The 16,407-nt window shown below is 35.1% G+C and overlaps 2 protein-coding genes and 1 pseudogene across 2 annotated transcripts; 1 reads left to right on the top strand and 2 right to left on the bottom strand.

Moving 5' to 3' along the window:
- Positions 1-5,161: 5,161 nt before the first annotated feature.
- On the top strand, positions 5,162-10,630 carry LOC125478385 (annotated as a pseudogene).
- Positions 10,631-11,004: 374 nt separating this feature from the next.
- Positions 11,005-12,931, bottom strand: LOC125478381 (disease resistance protein RPP2B-like). The gene is made up of 3 exons (XM_048586544.1): positions 12,789-12,931; positions 11,817-12,662; positions 11,005-11,724 (listed from the first exon to the last, which is right to left on the bottom strand). The coding sequence occupies exons 1-3, from the start codon at positions 12,828-12,830 to the stop codon at positions 11,020-11,022; spliced, it is 1,593 nt and encodes a 530-aa protein (XP_048442501.1). The 5' UTR covers positions 12,831-12,931; the 3' UTR covers positions 11,005-11,019.
- LOC125468296 (disease resistance protein RUN1-like) lies at positions 12,807-15,444 on the bottom strand. The gene is made up of 3 exons (XM_048586542.1): positions 14,732-15,444; positions 13,181-14,279; positions 12,807-13,088 (listed from the first exon to the last, which is right to left on the bottom strand). The coding sequence occupies exons 1-3, from the start codon at positions 15,241-15,243 to the stop codon at positions 12,894-12,896; spliced, it is 1,806 nt and encodes a 601-aa protein (XP_048442499.1). The 5' UTR covers positions 15,244-15,444; the 3' UTR covers positions 12,807-12,893.
- Positions 15,445-16,407: the final 963 nt, after the last annotated feature.

Here is a 16,407-nt window from a genome sequence, read left to right as displayed (position 1 = left end):
ATATGGTTGGCCACTCTCCACCCAAAGTGCTGGACACCCTCCTATAAATACCCCTCGCATCCCACTAAAATACTAAGTCATTTGCTACCCACGAACTCCTAAATACATTCATTTCCGAATTTTAACTTTGGCATCGGAGATTCTTCGGCCAAAATCCCTCTCATTCATCGTGAGCGCGAGAGACATTTGACCTTAATCTTATGCATTATTATTTGACAAGTGCATTTTCGTTAAAGGAAGAGATGGTGAAATTTTGCTTTCATATCAATCTTCGCTCAAGTTTTGTCAGAAAGTTACAGATAAAGCTAGGAACTTTAAGAAAATCTCAATTTTAACAAAAATTGATTGGAATTGAACACAACCGATCTTTCTCTTTATTGTGCATTGAGTCGTCGACGCGCCCATCGGCCTCTCCTCCTTTTCCCGTTTGTCCATTACCAACCTTCAACATCACAATTGTCTCAATTTGAACTGAAAAAATTAATTCCACCACATGAGTATTCTTAAATCTTTCAGATTATTTTGAGACATCTCTCTACAATCACCTGAATTATCTGCGCAACTCCATTTAAAATAACGAATTTTGATTGCTTGGTGACATGATGGTCAAGAATTTATAGTCACTTCCCCTCAAATTTATGGGTGGTTGCTTGGAATGATTTGTCAATATAAAAGATCGTTATCCTAACCTCACACGCACTTCTCTCAATCATTTGATACTCTCTCGTTTCTTCGTTTTCAATCTTGTCACGATCTTCACGCGTCACTCCATTACCTTGAAGAAGACCAAGGGCTTATCTCATGGTTCAAATCAAAGAGTTAAATCATTAGAAATTGGAATATGTTCACACACCAATTTTTACTTCTTACACATAATAAGTTTTTGCCATTGTACTTTTTCAATTCATTATATTCGATGTCCGAAAATTGAGAGGAGTGTGTGAAAAGTAAAAATAGGTGTGTGATAGCACTACCCTATAAATTTTTACAAGTACTCCAAGGACGACAAGATTAATATGTCTCATTTTATGGGTAAATATTCATTAGTTTGAATTACTAGGTAGTTTGATATAGGTAAGTCTTCAATAATTAGAATTACTGGGTAGTCCGACTTTATGTCCATTAGATGGGAAAGTAAATAAAAATAGTATTTTCTCAATTCAATCTTGATCGTTTATGTCTCATTCATTTCTCAATTCAATCTTGACCGCCTTATATTTCGAGCACACTAAGCATTTCCGATGTATTAGAAAATTTGGACTCAAATCTTATATTTGAGTCTAAATACGAGTCTAAGGGTTCTCCAAACTCATATTTATGTCTCTGGCGGAATGAAGACCCAATTTGAGTTTCAGTATGTGATTTGAGTTGAAAGTGGAGCCCATGCCAACTAAGAAAATTGTTACTCAACCAAGAATAATGAGATTTGAATCCAATCATCTCCAATACACAACCAAATTGTTAAAATTCAAATATGAATTTCCAGTGCAAGGATTCAAATTTTAAAACTCAAAACGAGTTCTAGAATTTGAGTTTTTAAGATCCAAATACATCACCTTTTAAGATCGAAATATAAAAATATTGTCTAAGATTGAGTCTTTACATTACAGATACTTTGATGGGTCTCTCGTAAAACCAAGTCGGTCATGAAATTTTTAAGCACTATGATTAGCAAATGAGGGTCTTGGTCGGCTATTATTATGCTTCCCCACGTGCATGTTAGCTACCGCACGTGTAATCGTCCAATTGTCATATAGCGAATTTGATAAGAATAATTTGGTTGCGTTGTTGAGTCCAATTCAATGAATTTAGGAAAATATAATGGTTGATTTGTGTAGTTCACGGTTAACTTGGGACATTGTCATTTATGGTTTATAGGAATAGTAATTGGAGATCGATATGTGTTGCATATGTGTCATGTGTGGTGAAGGACCCTCAAGCTAGCCTCTCACCCCTTTCATTCACCCCAATTTAGTATCAATTAGTTTGTTTTCTGCAACCTACTTAGTTTTAGTTTAAAATTCGTCCAAACAAACCCCCCTTTAGTATTTCGTGTCAATTTACTTCAATTTTCGTCCAAATCACCCTTTAGTTCTTGTTTTGAGTCAATTTGTTTGTTTTACGCTGTTTTGAGTCAGTTTGGTCAGTTTTGAGTCCCTACATCTTTTTTATAGTTGTTAGATTAAACATTCATCCTTTTTAAAGATTTGATTAAGGTGCTTTGATCAATTGCCACCTCAATAAGTTTCTATTTATTTAATTTCCATGTCATTAATTTAAATGCATTTATATAGAGGCACAAGGTAACTTAGCAACTAATTGCCTATAATATAGGCATTTAATTTCGTCAATCCCCTTCAACACATTAAATGACATTTTTTAATAAAATAAAATAAAAAATTAATTAACTAATTCCTCATTACCTTATTATCAATATTTAAAAAAAAAATCTCTTTCTATTAAAAATGTCTCAATAAAAAGTCTTCAATACATATTTTTTCACGCATAGATATATAAAAAATATACTTAAAACTTATGGTACATTTGAGAACAAAAGTATTGACTTTTGGTACTTTTAGATTTCAAATGTACCGAGAAACCAAATGTATCAAAAATTCAAATGTACCATAAAACCAAATGTACTCATTGTTATGTAACCCTTTTGGTACGTTTAAATTTCAAATGTACAGATAAACCAAATGTATCATAAAACCAAATGTGCCTATTGTCAGGTAACCCTTTTGGTATGTTTAAATTCCAAATGTACCAAATGAACAAAAAATCACAAATGTACCACAAAGCCAAATATATCTATCTAATAACTCTTTTGGTATATTTACATTCCAAATGTACTGAGAAATACAAAAAATCAAATCCATTATAAAACTAAATGTGTCCATATTATAGGTAACTAGATGTAGCTATATAATCAAACAAATCTTTATTAAGTGTTGGTTCTTCTAAATAATAAAATCTGACAATTTTTTTATTTATAAATATTCTACTATATTCACAAAAAGAAAAAAGTAAAATTATAACAAACAATAACAAAAATGCATAGAGATGGATAATAAATGCATAAATATAGGGATAAGAGGAAAAGAAAAAAAAAAAAGAAGAAATGTCTAGGAAAAATCGTGAAAAACTAAAATTCTAAACAAAATAAACTTATGTGAAAAAGTGAAATTAATTACCAAAATTTTAGGAAAATGTTTGATCAAATTTTCAAAAGAAGTGTAAGTTTAGTCTAAAAAAAAGAAAAAAAACGAGGCGCCAATATCAAAACGCCCCTTCTTTTTATTTATTTATTTTTTGTCCAAAGTAAATGCAATGCTACTTAATTAATCAAATATAGGGAGGTTAACTAAGTCTCTAATCCTTAATAATCAACTCGTAAAACATATTAGATAAATTAAATAATCCATCTCTAAATGTTGATAATCATCACATGACCCACATGGTCATTATGCAGTTTTTCATTTTATATATAGTTCTATTGAAAGTAATGTTCAAAAGACCGCATCACGCGTATTTTTAACATAAATGAGTGCTTATTAGCTGTACAAGTAGAGCTTTTAAACATTTTTCTCAGTTAAATGTTTGAGCTTCATGTTAAGAATCTCTTTATCAAAAGAATTAGCTTTTGGTCTATTAACACTTATCTTTTCAATTTTGGGAGAGATCTTCAATTTTAATTTCACATTTTTTTTGTTCATATTAAAAGAATAAAATACTATCTCAAACCGGCTCAAGTACAAGGAGAGGACATGTAAAAATGTATGGGGGTTGATACTGAAAGACTACATAAATATGTGTTGAAATGTCAGTAAAAGAAAAGAAAAAGAAATCTAGACTCTCAAATTCATATTGACATGGAGATGATTGGTAAATTGGATCGGAAAGTTTTCTAATTTCGCTCGTTTGGTGAAAAGAATTATATTAAAGTATTACGTTACGAAATCCTCATTCATTCTAGTTTTAAGCATCAATTTGCAAAAGGACGACTTTGGTCCTAATTCTTATTTATAGTGTAGGGAGTGACATACAAAGATGTATACGGTTGGAACAACTCTCTTCCTTTTCCATTTTTGCTCTTCTTTTAACACCATTTGCATAAAGAAAAACTAATGAAAAGAACCTCAAATCTTAATCCAAAAACATACAATGAATTTTCTTTAATTACAATAACAAAAGACGATGATAATATTGTAAACAAGTGAAAGTTTAGGTGGAGTGATAGTATCACAATTAAGTTAAAGTTGACACCAGCAATCGTTTCTTCATAAAACATAAGCTTTTTCAAAATTTTCATTAAAAATCATTAATGTGTTTTTCATCGAAAATTTTGTTGTGTGAAAAAATTCCATTAAAACTCACTTATATAAAATCAAAGAGTGGTTATTTGATCTAAAAGAATTGAGTAGAACCAAGAAGATGCAAACAACAATCTCCAGTAAGACACACGTGTGCTGCTTAAATTCTCCTGTATGCTTCAAGATAGGTTGGGTGGTCATGCAAGTGTGCTAGTCTTGAAACGAACAAGTCCTTATGTAACATATAATATTTGGGTGTTGGTGATGTAGACGGAGCAGGAAGAGGATGACTCTTTCTTCTCATCATGTTCTCCTCATGGAAAGAACCAATGCTATACCCCCGCGAATGCAATGCACTCACTGAGGCTTTTTCATTCAACGGTTTTGGTGGTGATGATGCAAATCCTGAAGGAGAAGAAGACCCTTGAGAATCAGTACTCTTTCTTTTCTTCACATTCTCCACCTTCAGAGTTAAGCACCTCCGAAGACATGGAGTGCGTGAAAGAGTCTTCTTTTGGGGAAGAAGACGTAGAACTAGTTTGAGTACAAGACTCGGAAGTAAAGGACAATGTGGACTGGAAACACCGAGTTTTCATTGATTCATATTATAGAAAAATGATTTACAGAACAACTATCCATCAGCTAAATATTAAGAAAATAGTAAAACTCAAAAATGGAACATAAAGATAAGACTCGTATAGAAAAAGAATGGGTTGAATTTGAATTGTTAATAATAAAATATTTAAATTTGTTAAAATAAGCAATGTTATTGGAGATTAAAAAAAATTAAATTGAATAGCTAAATAGTGAAACAAGTAAGGGAGAGGGAGAGGGAGAGGGAGAGAGGGATGGCAGGAACAGAGGAATTTGTGGAAGCATATAATGCACAGGCCATAATCAACAGAATCGAACAAAAATCTTGAAAGATCGAGAGCTTACTCAAACTGTATCACTCCAAATCCTTTCCCCTTTGTACATTCAATTTTCTGTAAAACCCCTTAATGATTTGGTAATTCCCTAAAAACCTTAACTGTTTGAAACAAATGGTTGCGTTCTTGGGCAATCAAAGTATTGGCTCCATGAATGTGTAGAAAGTAATTTATCAAAAGGCTTCAACGTAGAAACAGGGACGTATTTTATGTAGTATAACTCATAATGAATATCATTAAGTCCACGGTTATTGGATTTAATGTTTTGAATTGTCATCCTTAGTTTAAACCCCTAAAACCCAAACCCTGCAGCTTCTTCTGAGGCTTGTTTGTGCCTCTCTCAAGGGTCTCACTCTATATATATGTATGTATATTTAATTTGTTTCGCTTGAAAGAAAATAAGAAAAAATCATCAATTTTAGAATTTGGGATTCATAAATTGGTTTGGATATTTGAAATGAAGTTGTATGTACCATCAAAGCTTAAATCCTTGTGGAATTAAATTCTATAAATTTGTGGGTGTTTGAATTTGTAGGGGCTCAGACGTCACAATGGAGAGGAAGGCTCGTGAAAGTAACAGTGAGTTTGAGGACGATGGTGATTCGACAGTGATGAGCTAAATGTTAGTTTGATTTGTAAATTTTGTTATTGGGTTTTGGTAATCATTCAGTTTTGTTTTGGTTATTTTATTGTTAATTGATGATTTGTGATGTAGATGAAGCAGGAAGAGGATGAATTTGATGATGAGCACGAGGAGGAGGAGGAGGAAGAAGAATCAGAAAATGAGAAGAAGATGGAGGAGAAGTTGGGGAAGAGGAAAATGCTGATGGGCAAAACGATAGTAAAGATGCCAAGATGGAAGAACTAGAGAAAGAATGCATGAATCTTCGTCGTCAAGAGCAGTAAGAGACTTCCGTTCACAATCCTTTTATTTTTAATTATAAACTTGTGATCCTTAATTAGAATGAAGACATAGAGCTAAATAACGTGAATATAAGAGATAATATGCATAGCAGTTGGAGGTTGGTTGTTATTAGGTTACAGAAGTCATTGAATAATGTAAATAGTCCACGAGTGTAGCCATAGAAATTGAATACTAGTGCCATTTCCATCTTAGCTCAAGGCTAATTTTAGTATCTATTTAATTTAGTTACTACGAAAACACAAAATGGAGCTATATAGGCTGACATATGAAGTTAATTTTGTTCTTCGTTTATTCCCTGTTCCCATGCAGAGATATTTTAAAGAATCTAAAGGGTCATAAGGATGAAGATCTTCCTAAAGGTCAAGCAGTGAAGAACCAAAAGGTGTGTTGTTCAAAATAATAGCTCTTGTAATATCCATGAAATAGGTTTTGTTTGTCAACATGAAATTATTGCTCCTTGTTTAAAGCTTCTTTTTAATCCTTAAAGTTGAAAAAAAATAAAAAATTATATAGTGAGTTATTGTCTGATCGATGTTTATTCTTACCCATTTTCATTGATTCATACTGAGTTTCATCAACTGAGAGTGGCCTCAAACGCGAAGGACGAGCATTACTACCTACTATTTTCCCCCTTTCCATCCTTGCAGAACGCGAACGCCAATGAACTGGGGATGGTGATGCAGCAGCTTCATTGAACTTCTGTTCTAAATTTGTAGCACCCAAATTCAGAGCTATTAAAATAGCCCTTAGAACCTAAACCGAATTCACTCATAGCAACAAACTCAAAACTGTCCCGGTTTTTCACCCTCGGTTTCAAACTTCGAACCGGCAATCCTAAAGGCTGATTATCAACCATTGATCTGGGTTTGCATTGGGCATAAAAAAACATTGCTTTCATGACAAGATTGAGCCACGGCAGCAACAGGGTTACCCACAAAATACCCAGAATTCCAATTCTCACCCTCTCTTTTCTCACCATACCCACATGGGTGTTCACACCCGCCGTCGAAATTCGACGAAACGGGATATATTGTAGGCATATAAGACTCAGAAGTACCTAGTACATTTGAGCTATTAATTATCACCGTTTGGTTGGAATGACGATATTAACCTTGTGTTTTGCTTTGATTTACGGGATTTTGTGGAGCGGTGATCTGATGATTCTTATCTGCTGGAGCTTGGAGGCCATTTGACCGAAGAACAAAACAAAAGCAATTTGGTGCAACACAGAGCTTACTGAGCACCTAGCAAAATAGCAATGCAAACTAGATGAGTCACGAACATACAAATTTGAAGATACACATCTACGAAGAATTTTTCCCATATGTTTTTTAAGCTTTTTTTTTTTTTTTTTTTTAAATTTTTATTTATTTGTATAAATAAAAGACACATCTCCAACATATTCTATAAAAGAGTTTATATTATAGAAAAATGATTTACAGAGCAACTATTTATCAGCTAAATATTAAGAAAATAATAAAACTCAAAAGTGGAACCTTGAGCAAGAAGAACATAAAGAGAGATAAGACTCGTCTAGAAAAAGCAAGAAGCTTAAACGAAGCCGGATGATTGTCACGAGCATGGTGCGAAGGGTTCAAGATAAGAATCCTCAGTGTGCACGCCTTCTTCTCCGTATTTGATCGAACAAAGTCTACCATCTCCCAAGATACTTCAGAAGATCACGACTTAATATGCATGGAGTTGTCTTTTGTAGGAAGAGCAAGCGCCTAAGCGTGGGTTGAATTTGAATTGTTTATAATAAAATATTTAAATTTTTTAAAATAAACTATGTTATTGGAGATTAAAAAAAAAAAATTGAATAGCTAAATAGTGAAACAAATAAGAGAAAGGGAGAGGGAGAGGGAGAGAGGGATGGCCATAATCAACAGAATCGAACAAAATCTTGAAAGATCGAGAGCTTATTCAAACTGTATCACTCCAAATCCTTTCCCCTTTGTACATTCAATTTTCTCTAAAACCCCTTAATGATTTGGTAATTCCCCAAAAACCTTAACTGTTTGATCCGTTTTTCATATAGGTACAAGACAGTTGAAGCTCTAAAAACTGCTCTTGAAGGCTCGCCTCTCAACACCAAAGACGAGCGCTGCAAGGTTTGTCTTTTCTCTTTTGCTAATCTTCTGTTTGGTTGCCGAGAAAATCAATCGATGGAATAGAAAATTGAATTGCAAGTTTAGAACTTTCTTTTCTTATTGTTTTTCCAGTTGTTTTCTTGGGTACCAATCGGAATTGTTCCCGTGTTTAATTATGTTCTTAGGTGTCCTGTTTGGTGTGGAATGAAAAGAAAGTGATGAGATTTTTTTTATTTTTTGAGTTTTGCAGTCTGCAAATTGGATAATCGTGGATAGAGCTATCATGGCTATTAAAGATGTGGATGCAATGTTTTCTTCTTTGGATCCCGAGAACTATGACATTCTCATGAAGTAAGTAGTTTTACCTTATGAATGCTATCCGATTTTGGTTTGGAGTATTTTATGTAATCTATTGAATTGAAATTTGAAATCTATGTAGATAATGAACTTTGTTTTGCTAGAAGGTGGTTTTGTATAGATTTGTATGGAGAGAGAGAGAGAGAGAGAGAGAGAGAGATAGAGAGAGATGGAAAGAGAGCGAGGGGTAGGGGTAGGGGTCTCAGCGCTGTTTCTGCAGATGGATTTCACAAGTGGGAGAGTGAGGATGGTCAGAGAAAACCATATGGGTCGTCAGGATTTCAGGGAGAGGGGTAGGGGTCATGAACTTGTGCTGCTTGCCTGGATTTCCAAAGATAAGTTCATTTTTTAAATTGGATTCTTTACTGTTAGCTTAGATTTTTGAATTTTTTAGTACGTTAGGTCAGGTTTTGGGGTATTCATCCCTCTGTTTACTCCCTTATTTGTTTCATTTTCTCTCATTTTGGGTATTCATCCCTTTTTTTTTTTTTGTGGGTTTTCAGTTTGTTAATTTGTTTAATTGTTGTTAATTTTGCAGTTTAATTGTTAAGTTTATAATGTATTTAGGTTGGGAACACAATCTTTGTTGAATTCTAAGTTTTTATCCACCTTTGCTTTTTTTTCCCCTTCAATGGTTTCAATTAATTGTTGTTTTAGTATAACTATTGCCTATATGTTTCGGATGAGGTATTTTTCTTACCTTTTCTTTCTTTCTTTACCGATACTGAAGCCATTCCGCTCGTCCCTCTTTCGAGGATGGGCTTCGCTTCACTCTCCTTGAAGAAACCAAGTTTGCAGTTACGTATATGATAACCTGGAAGCATCAGCTTCTGAGGGTGTCATTCATTGCATGTGGTAAGTACTACGTGTTTTACGGACCTATGCTTTTTGTGCCAATCTTTTGTTGTTGTTGTTGTTGGTGTAAGTATTTATGTTAAGTACTAGCAAACATAGTGTTATTGCAAATTGTTCCATTCGATAGAAATATAGACATCCAGGATTAAGGGTCACATATTTGGACCTTATTCTTGGATATTGATTGCATTGTTAAATAAACTGCATATAATTTGGGTTGGGTTGGGTTAGAAGATATGGCTACAAGAGGAATTAAATAAGTGGATTGCTATTGAGTTGACAATGCACGAATGAGATTTCTTCCTTTCTGAATGGCTTGTGTAGTCTGCAAGGAGGGGAAAAAGAAGGGGAGAAATTCCTTCTCTTCCATTATTTGGTTGGTCAAGGAAGAAAATACTCATCTTTATATCCTCAGTCCTGCCTAAATTAACTGGAGTCTGAAATGTTCTTTTTTAGAAATAGTTGGAAGTTTTTCTTATTTAGAATTTTAATGATTAGGTTATTGAAAACAAGCCAATCCAAATATGTGATGGTTTACGCGTATTAGGTGGGAAGTTCAGAGTAGATCAATAAAACGTAGACACTTTGTGATTTTGATTACAGCTTTCAAGGAAACATCAATTAAATAACCACTCTAGAAGGTAAATCAGTTGAGTCTTGTTTTCTGATCTGAGGATAGCGAAGATGAAGCCAGATTTGAAATCTGCCAAGGATGTCAGCACAAATCTTTCCTGCTTGATCTCATATAAGCCTTAGCCTGATTAAGCAAAAAAAAAAGGCTTTTGGGCTACCATGGTCTAATTGGCTGTCCTAGTGTGTACTGTTTGCCTTTTCATTAACTTCATACTGCATATGTTCATGTATTGCTTCTCCTAATACATATCCTGTTCTGTAGGTAAATCTGGACAATCTAAGAAGTCACAGTCATCTAAGAACATTGATGGTGATGGTGATGGTGATGAGGATTGGTCACGGATTTCTTAGTTGCTGTCGAGGTACTCAGATCATAATTTGGATATTCTGAAAAGAAGAATCATATTCTACTATCTAGATATGCTCTCGTTATATTGAAGCCTATCTATAAAACTGAAATATTGTTTAACATTATTGTTCATGCCATACTTCGCCGATCCATTTGGAGTAGCAAGAAGAACTTTGGAATTTTGTTGTTTTATTGTTTAAACTTCTTGTTGGAAGAAGTGACACATGACCGAGCGCAATGGCGTTTCAGGATTCATATAGCCGACCCCACTTAGTGGGAAAAGGCTTTGTTGTTGTTGTATTGTTTAAAATTCTTGTAAATGGTGGATTCAAGTACCTTACTATTATTGCTGTATTTCAATACCTTAGTGTATAACTTTTGTTATATTTCAATACTTAGTTCTTATCAGTTAATACATCAGGCTATTATGTTATTAAGTTTGCCTCAACTGTTCAATATGAAATATACTAGACGATAGCTTTCTGACCTTTAAATTCCATTAAGTACTAAATTAAATTAGTTTGTTATCTAAAGGGGCCGGCAGAGAACCATGAAATTCATTTGTACATTATACTTGAATTGAATACAGATGGACTTGGAGGTGTTTGGATGAAGTATAATTCATTGCAATACAACGACAAAGCATACCTATGTCTTCTTCATCAGTGTCCATGATAAGGCGATATAAAACTCCCCGCGGAAATTTCATAGTGTCTTCAACATATTCTTTACTGTGACCAAGGAAGTATATTCCTGGTATATGCTCCCGCATGGACAAATCTCCACCGATGACACATGGATGATTAGGATCTGATTTGGTGTTGTGTTGGGTACTTATCATTATATTATTCTGGTGTTCTTGCACAAGCTCGACACCAAACTCCTTTATTTGAATCAATACATCGGCCACTACAGAAACCACCACTTGATCTCCACATTGTAATATTGTTTCGTTCTCCATCTTCCAATGGCTCAACCATATCATATCTTCTCCCTCTCCTGGAATTCCATAGAAATCTGGGCGATAGATCCACTTCAGACCCTTGCTCTTGTTACTCACTTTAGTCAGTAGTTGATGATTTATGGGCGATATATCATTATAATTCCTCGCCCTTGCATAGGTAGCAAAGATGTTCAAGCCTCGAATTCTGTGACTAGCAAGTAGTAAAGGGACTATAAAAGATATGGAGGACTTGGTACTTTTATAACTGAACCGGCCTGGAACCTCATTCCCAGCAAAAAATGTGCTGAATATACCATCTTGATACAGTCCCTATGTATTTGCCATAATCATCACAACATTACTCAGTCATTTCTTTCCCATTATATATTTAAGACTTATGAGAGAGAGAAAGAGAGGCGCACCTGGACCGGCTGGATCTCTTTTGGATTCCTGTTTGCTAATGGATGACGCATTCGAACAGCTGGCATGGATTCCAAGTTGCACATGCCCAAAAGTTTGATTAGTTCCACATCAACTCTATCAATAGGCTCTATCTTGTAATAATTCTCCCACTCAACTAGATTGTCGTTGCCACCCACATAGTTTATTCTAGACTGTTGCTCATTGGGAAGATATTTTATTTTTCTTAATGATATGCATCCTTCTATAGTTGTCATTTGGTGTACTTTCGGCAACCCCACAAGCGATTCGAGCCTATTACAATCCCGGAAAGATAGATGATCGAGCCTTCTCAAACCTTTGATGAAAACTGGCAGACTGTGAATTGGATTCTCATCTAAATGTAGGCTTCGCAAGTAGGATAGATTACTTAAATCCGTAGGAAAGACATCATCAGAAAGATTGCACCCCTTCAAGCTTAACTCTACTAAAGAGCATGGAAAAGAACTCAAGATAGTTAAACTTCTTTCTAGCCTTAATGGAATTCCATCTGTTGCAAGAACATCTAGAGACTCCATCTCCTTCCTCATCTCCACTGGAAACTCATCAAGATTTGAGCAACCAGATAAAATGAGTGTTTTAAGTGATTTAAGCATGCACATGTTCTTCGGAAGCATCCTAAGATTCTTGCAATCCTTCATATTCAAGTACATGAGTCTCTCCAGGTTTCCAATTGATTCATGAACATCAATTAGGCTGGTGCAATCCACAAGAATCAATTCCTCTAGTTTGGGGCAAAGTGAGAAGTCAATGATTTCAGTAAGGCCATGGGAATGGCTAACGTCAAGGATCTTCAACGAAGGAAGAAACTGGAAACAAATAAAAATAAACAAACAAAAAAAGAACTAGGAGTTGATTCCAACATATGAAATTAATTAAAGAATTAAAACCTAAAGAAAGAAGGAAAGTCGATTGAAAAGCGTAGGGTAACATACGTTTGCTCTTTTGCAGAGTTGTCTCAAGTTGCTATATTGCATTTCAAGAACTACCAATTTCTCCAAAGAAAAATCAACAGGAATTGAATCCAAAGGAAATTCGAGCTAGCACAACCATCTTAACCTTGTCGGAAGTTCTGCATAACATCCGTCCAGTCGTACATGTCTAAGACAGAGTAGTTTCAGTTTGTGCATCCTTGCAAATGAATTGGTTTCCAAGACATTCTCGTTTGAGTTTATAGGGCTGTTTGTAAGCAGTTCATGCATGTCCAACATAAGACCTTCAATTGCTTGCGTACCCTATAAAAGAAATCGGAAAAACAATTGGTTAATTAGCACAAGAGAAAAAGAAACACACACAAACACACACACATACAATGAACATTTCTTACATTCTTTTCTCTCAATACTTCGAAAGAATCCTGAGAGCGCCACAATCTACTACGATTCTCAGGCTCATATGATTCTCGGCGAACAATTTCTCGTCCCATGTCACGAATCATGTCATGCATAGACAACTTGTTGTCCCTATCAATTGTCAGCAAGCACCTATCTCTGAGATTTTGAATGCCACAGATTGTCTTGAAATCACATCCATCTAGTATTCTGACAATGTAATCTTCATCCTTTCCAATAAAGAAACAAGCAATATGGAGGAATAATTTTTGGTCATGGTCATCTTGTAAAGAGTCGTAGCTTATTCTCAATTTATTCATGATTTCACCATTTGGAATAACTTTTAACTTCTCTAATGTACTTTTCCATACACGTTTAGGTTCCCTGGAAAGAGAAGAACCCAAAACTTTGAGAGCTAATGGAAGTCTTCCGCTGTGTTGTACGACTTCCTCAGAATATTTCTCATAACCTTCAAGGGGATGATCCTGGCCAAAAGCATGCTGGCTTAAGAGCTTCAATGATTCATAGAAATCCAAGGGTCCAACTTCATGCACCGTAATACCTTCATGTGCCTTTAGCAACCTTTTACGCCTAGTTGTTATGATTATTTTACTTCCAGGATAAAACTGATCTTTCATTCTGAGTACTGCATCAAATTGGTCCATATGGTCCACATCATCAAGAACAAGAAGAACTCTTCTCAAGCTTATGGCTCTTCCAATCTTAATTATTCCCTCACTAACATTGTGTATTTTCTCTTTTTTCCCATTTAAAATATCACAAAGAATTTGCATTTGTATTTGAACTAAGCCGTTTGGATGACTTGCAGTTTCTCTGATACTTTCAACATAGCTGCTTCCTTCAAAACTTTCAAAGTTTGAATTGTAAACACATTTTGCAATGGTTGTCTTCCCTATTCCAGGCAGCCCATAAAAAACAAGTATACCAACATCATGTGATGGATCTTGTAACCATAAATTGATGTGTTCGACTCGAGAATGGATTCCAACCAGTTTTGGTTCAACACTCAAGTGTGTGCGACTTAGCTTATCACGAATCGCTTGAACAATATCTTTGATAAACTTTGACTCGTACCTAACAATTTGCAAATAAAATGAAAGATGAATCAAACATGTCGTGCACCCGATATCAATCAATTATACGAAGTCTGATCATCATGGAATTCACAAGAGAAATTTATACTAAGGTTCGATAAAAAATTATACTAAGGTTCGATCAATAATTCTGATCATCATGGTACAGATCATGACAACTTAATTGACCTCAAATGAGATTGTTACTGGAGCAATTTGCCTGAAGTCATATGAACATTTATGTTGAGTAAATCAATATTTTGTGATTTTATTGGACAGGTCAACAACAACAACAAAGAGAAGACAAAAGAAGAAACTGAAAGTTACCCATAAGCTTGATTTTGTAAAACCAAAATAAAATCAATATTTTGTGATTTTATTGGACAGGTCAACAACAACAACAACAACAACAACAACAACAAAGAGAAGACAAAAGAAGAAACTGAATGTTACCCATAAGCTTGATTTTGTAAAACCTTCCCAGCTAGATTTGCAACCTCTGCAAGTGCCTTCCTCCATCTCTCCATCATGTCGGGGGGTTCAGTTTTCCTGTGTCTAGCAAATGCCTCGGCAACGCTTCCCGTCTGCTTCCTCACATGGGACGGATCAATATCGTAGAAGACCGGTATAATCACATGGTCCGAGCTAGTCCTCTTGTGGTCAACGATCTCGACAAGCTCGTTAAGGCACCATCTGGATGACGCGTAATCTTTCGAAAACACAATGACAGAAGTTCGGGACATTTGGATTGCTTGCTTCAGTCCTGACTTGATATCTTCTCCTGTCTCGAGTTCATCGTCGTCTCGAAATGTGCGATATCCTGCGTTTATCAAAGCTATGTAGAGGTGATCGGTAAACGTCTTGCGAGTGTCTTCACCTCTAAAACTCAAGAGCACGCCGTAATGATAACGCCGATGAGTGTTGGAATTAGAGGATGTTCCTTGAGTTGTTCTCACAAGAGCCATTGATGTGGTTCGGTTGACAAACAAAAAACTTGGTCTTTGTTAGGTGCAATGCAAATGTCTGTGTGCAGGGGAGATATTTAATTAGGTCATTCTTATCTACTTCCAGGAAAATTAACAAACAATTATAAAATGGGTCGTTCCAATGCACTGACCCAAAAAGTGTTTCTTTAAGTCATGGTCGGCCACTAGTTGTAGAGATGAAAGGAAAAAGAAAATTTTACTTCTTGTGTTACATGTGATTGTCTAGATCACAATTATTTTGATCGTTGCTCACCTTTTTGTGATAAAATGCACTTCTAGTTGCATAAAGATTTTTTGTGATAAAATACAACACATTTTGATCGTTGCTCCATATTTATTTCTCGTCTTTAAATTGTTGGAACCATTTCTACCAATCAACCCACCAACTAGTGTTTCCAATATCACCATCTCGAAGGTTTATATATTCAACTACAAGATTGATTGTCCTAAAGATAATGAGGTAATTAGACAAAAATTAAAACTTGATAGAACTGTATAATAATGTGGCACTTTTAATGTTCAGGTAGTTTCATAAGGAAAGTTTAGAAAAACTTGAATTTAGGTTCATGTATGGTTGAACTTAAAGTGGTTGATTGAATTGTTATGTAGTTATAGATTTGTCGTATGGTCACGAGATTTGGCAAGTTGTGTCTACGTTCACAGGATAAGAATATTGATTTCTCATTATACGAAATACAATTTACAATGTAAGAAACAGGGGAAAGCTTCCTTCCCCTTTTCCCTTCCCTTTTCTCTATTCTCCGAAATTTCCTCTCATTTTCCTCCTTCCTTTTCTACTTTTCCCTTTTTCTTTTCTCCTTTTCTTCTTTTCCTTCTCTCTACCCTCCGGAGTTTCCTTCTCATTTTCCCCTCTCCTTTGACGTCATTATATGTGGGTTGAGATGTGGACCTGTTATTGATGGACAGACAACCAAGGCAATGCTTGTTTTGGTCAAGCAATTGGAAAGATGTCTTTTGCTCAGGGAAGTGATGGCCACTAATGGTAAGTGACGAGGAATTGGATCCTCTCCTCAGTGAGCCTCTTGACCAACACACAAGGATTATTGAATTTTGATCCAACGACTACAACCAGGGGACCTTCTAAAAGTTGTAATAATTATAGCTATTGGATCTAAATCCAAC

The sequence above is a fragment of a genome, unplaced genomic scaffold (assembly GCF_019419815.1).
Source record: "Pyrus x bretschneideri cultivar Hongxiangsu unplaced genomic scaffold, Pyrus_bretschneideri_v1 Contig24, whole genome shotgun sequence".
Classification (NCBI taxonomy): Eukaryota; Viridiplantae; Streptophyta; class Magnoliopsida; order Rosales; family Rosaceae; genus Pyrus; species Pyrus x bretschneideri.
This window is presented reverse-complemented; position numbering and strand designations above follow the sequence as displayed.

What these genes read in the sequence shown, in the direction of transcription:
- LOC125478381 (XM_048586544.1), bottom strand. Translation starts at nt 12,830, where the DNA reads ATGCAATATAGCAACTTGAGACAACTCTGCAAAAGAGCAAAC. An exon ending in AACTCTGCAAAAGAGCAAAC is followed by an intron (nt 12,663 to 12,788) that starts GTATGTTACCCT and finishes ATTTGTTTCCAG; the next exon opens with TTTCTTCCTTCGTTGAAGAT. An exon ending in AAGAGATCCAGCCGGTCCAG is followed by an intron (nt 11,725 to 11,816) that starts GTGCGCCTCTCT and finishes GCAAATACATAG; the next exon opens with GGACTGTATCAAGATGGTAT.
- LOC125468296 (XM_048586542.1), bottom strand. Translation starts at nt 15,243, where the DNA reads ATGGCTCTTGTGAGAACAACTCAAGGAACATCCTCTAATTCCAACACT. An exon ending in TTACAAAATCAAGCTTATGG is followed by an intron (nt 14,280 to 14,731) that starts GTAACATTCAGT and finishes GCAAATTGTTAG; the next exon opens with GTACGAGTCAAAGTTTATCA. An exon ending in AAGTATTGAGAGAAAAGAAT is followed by an intron (nt 13,089 to 13,180) that starts GTAAGAAATGTT and finishes TTTCTTTTATAG; the next exon opens with GGTACGCAAGCAATTGAAGG.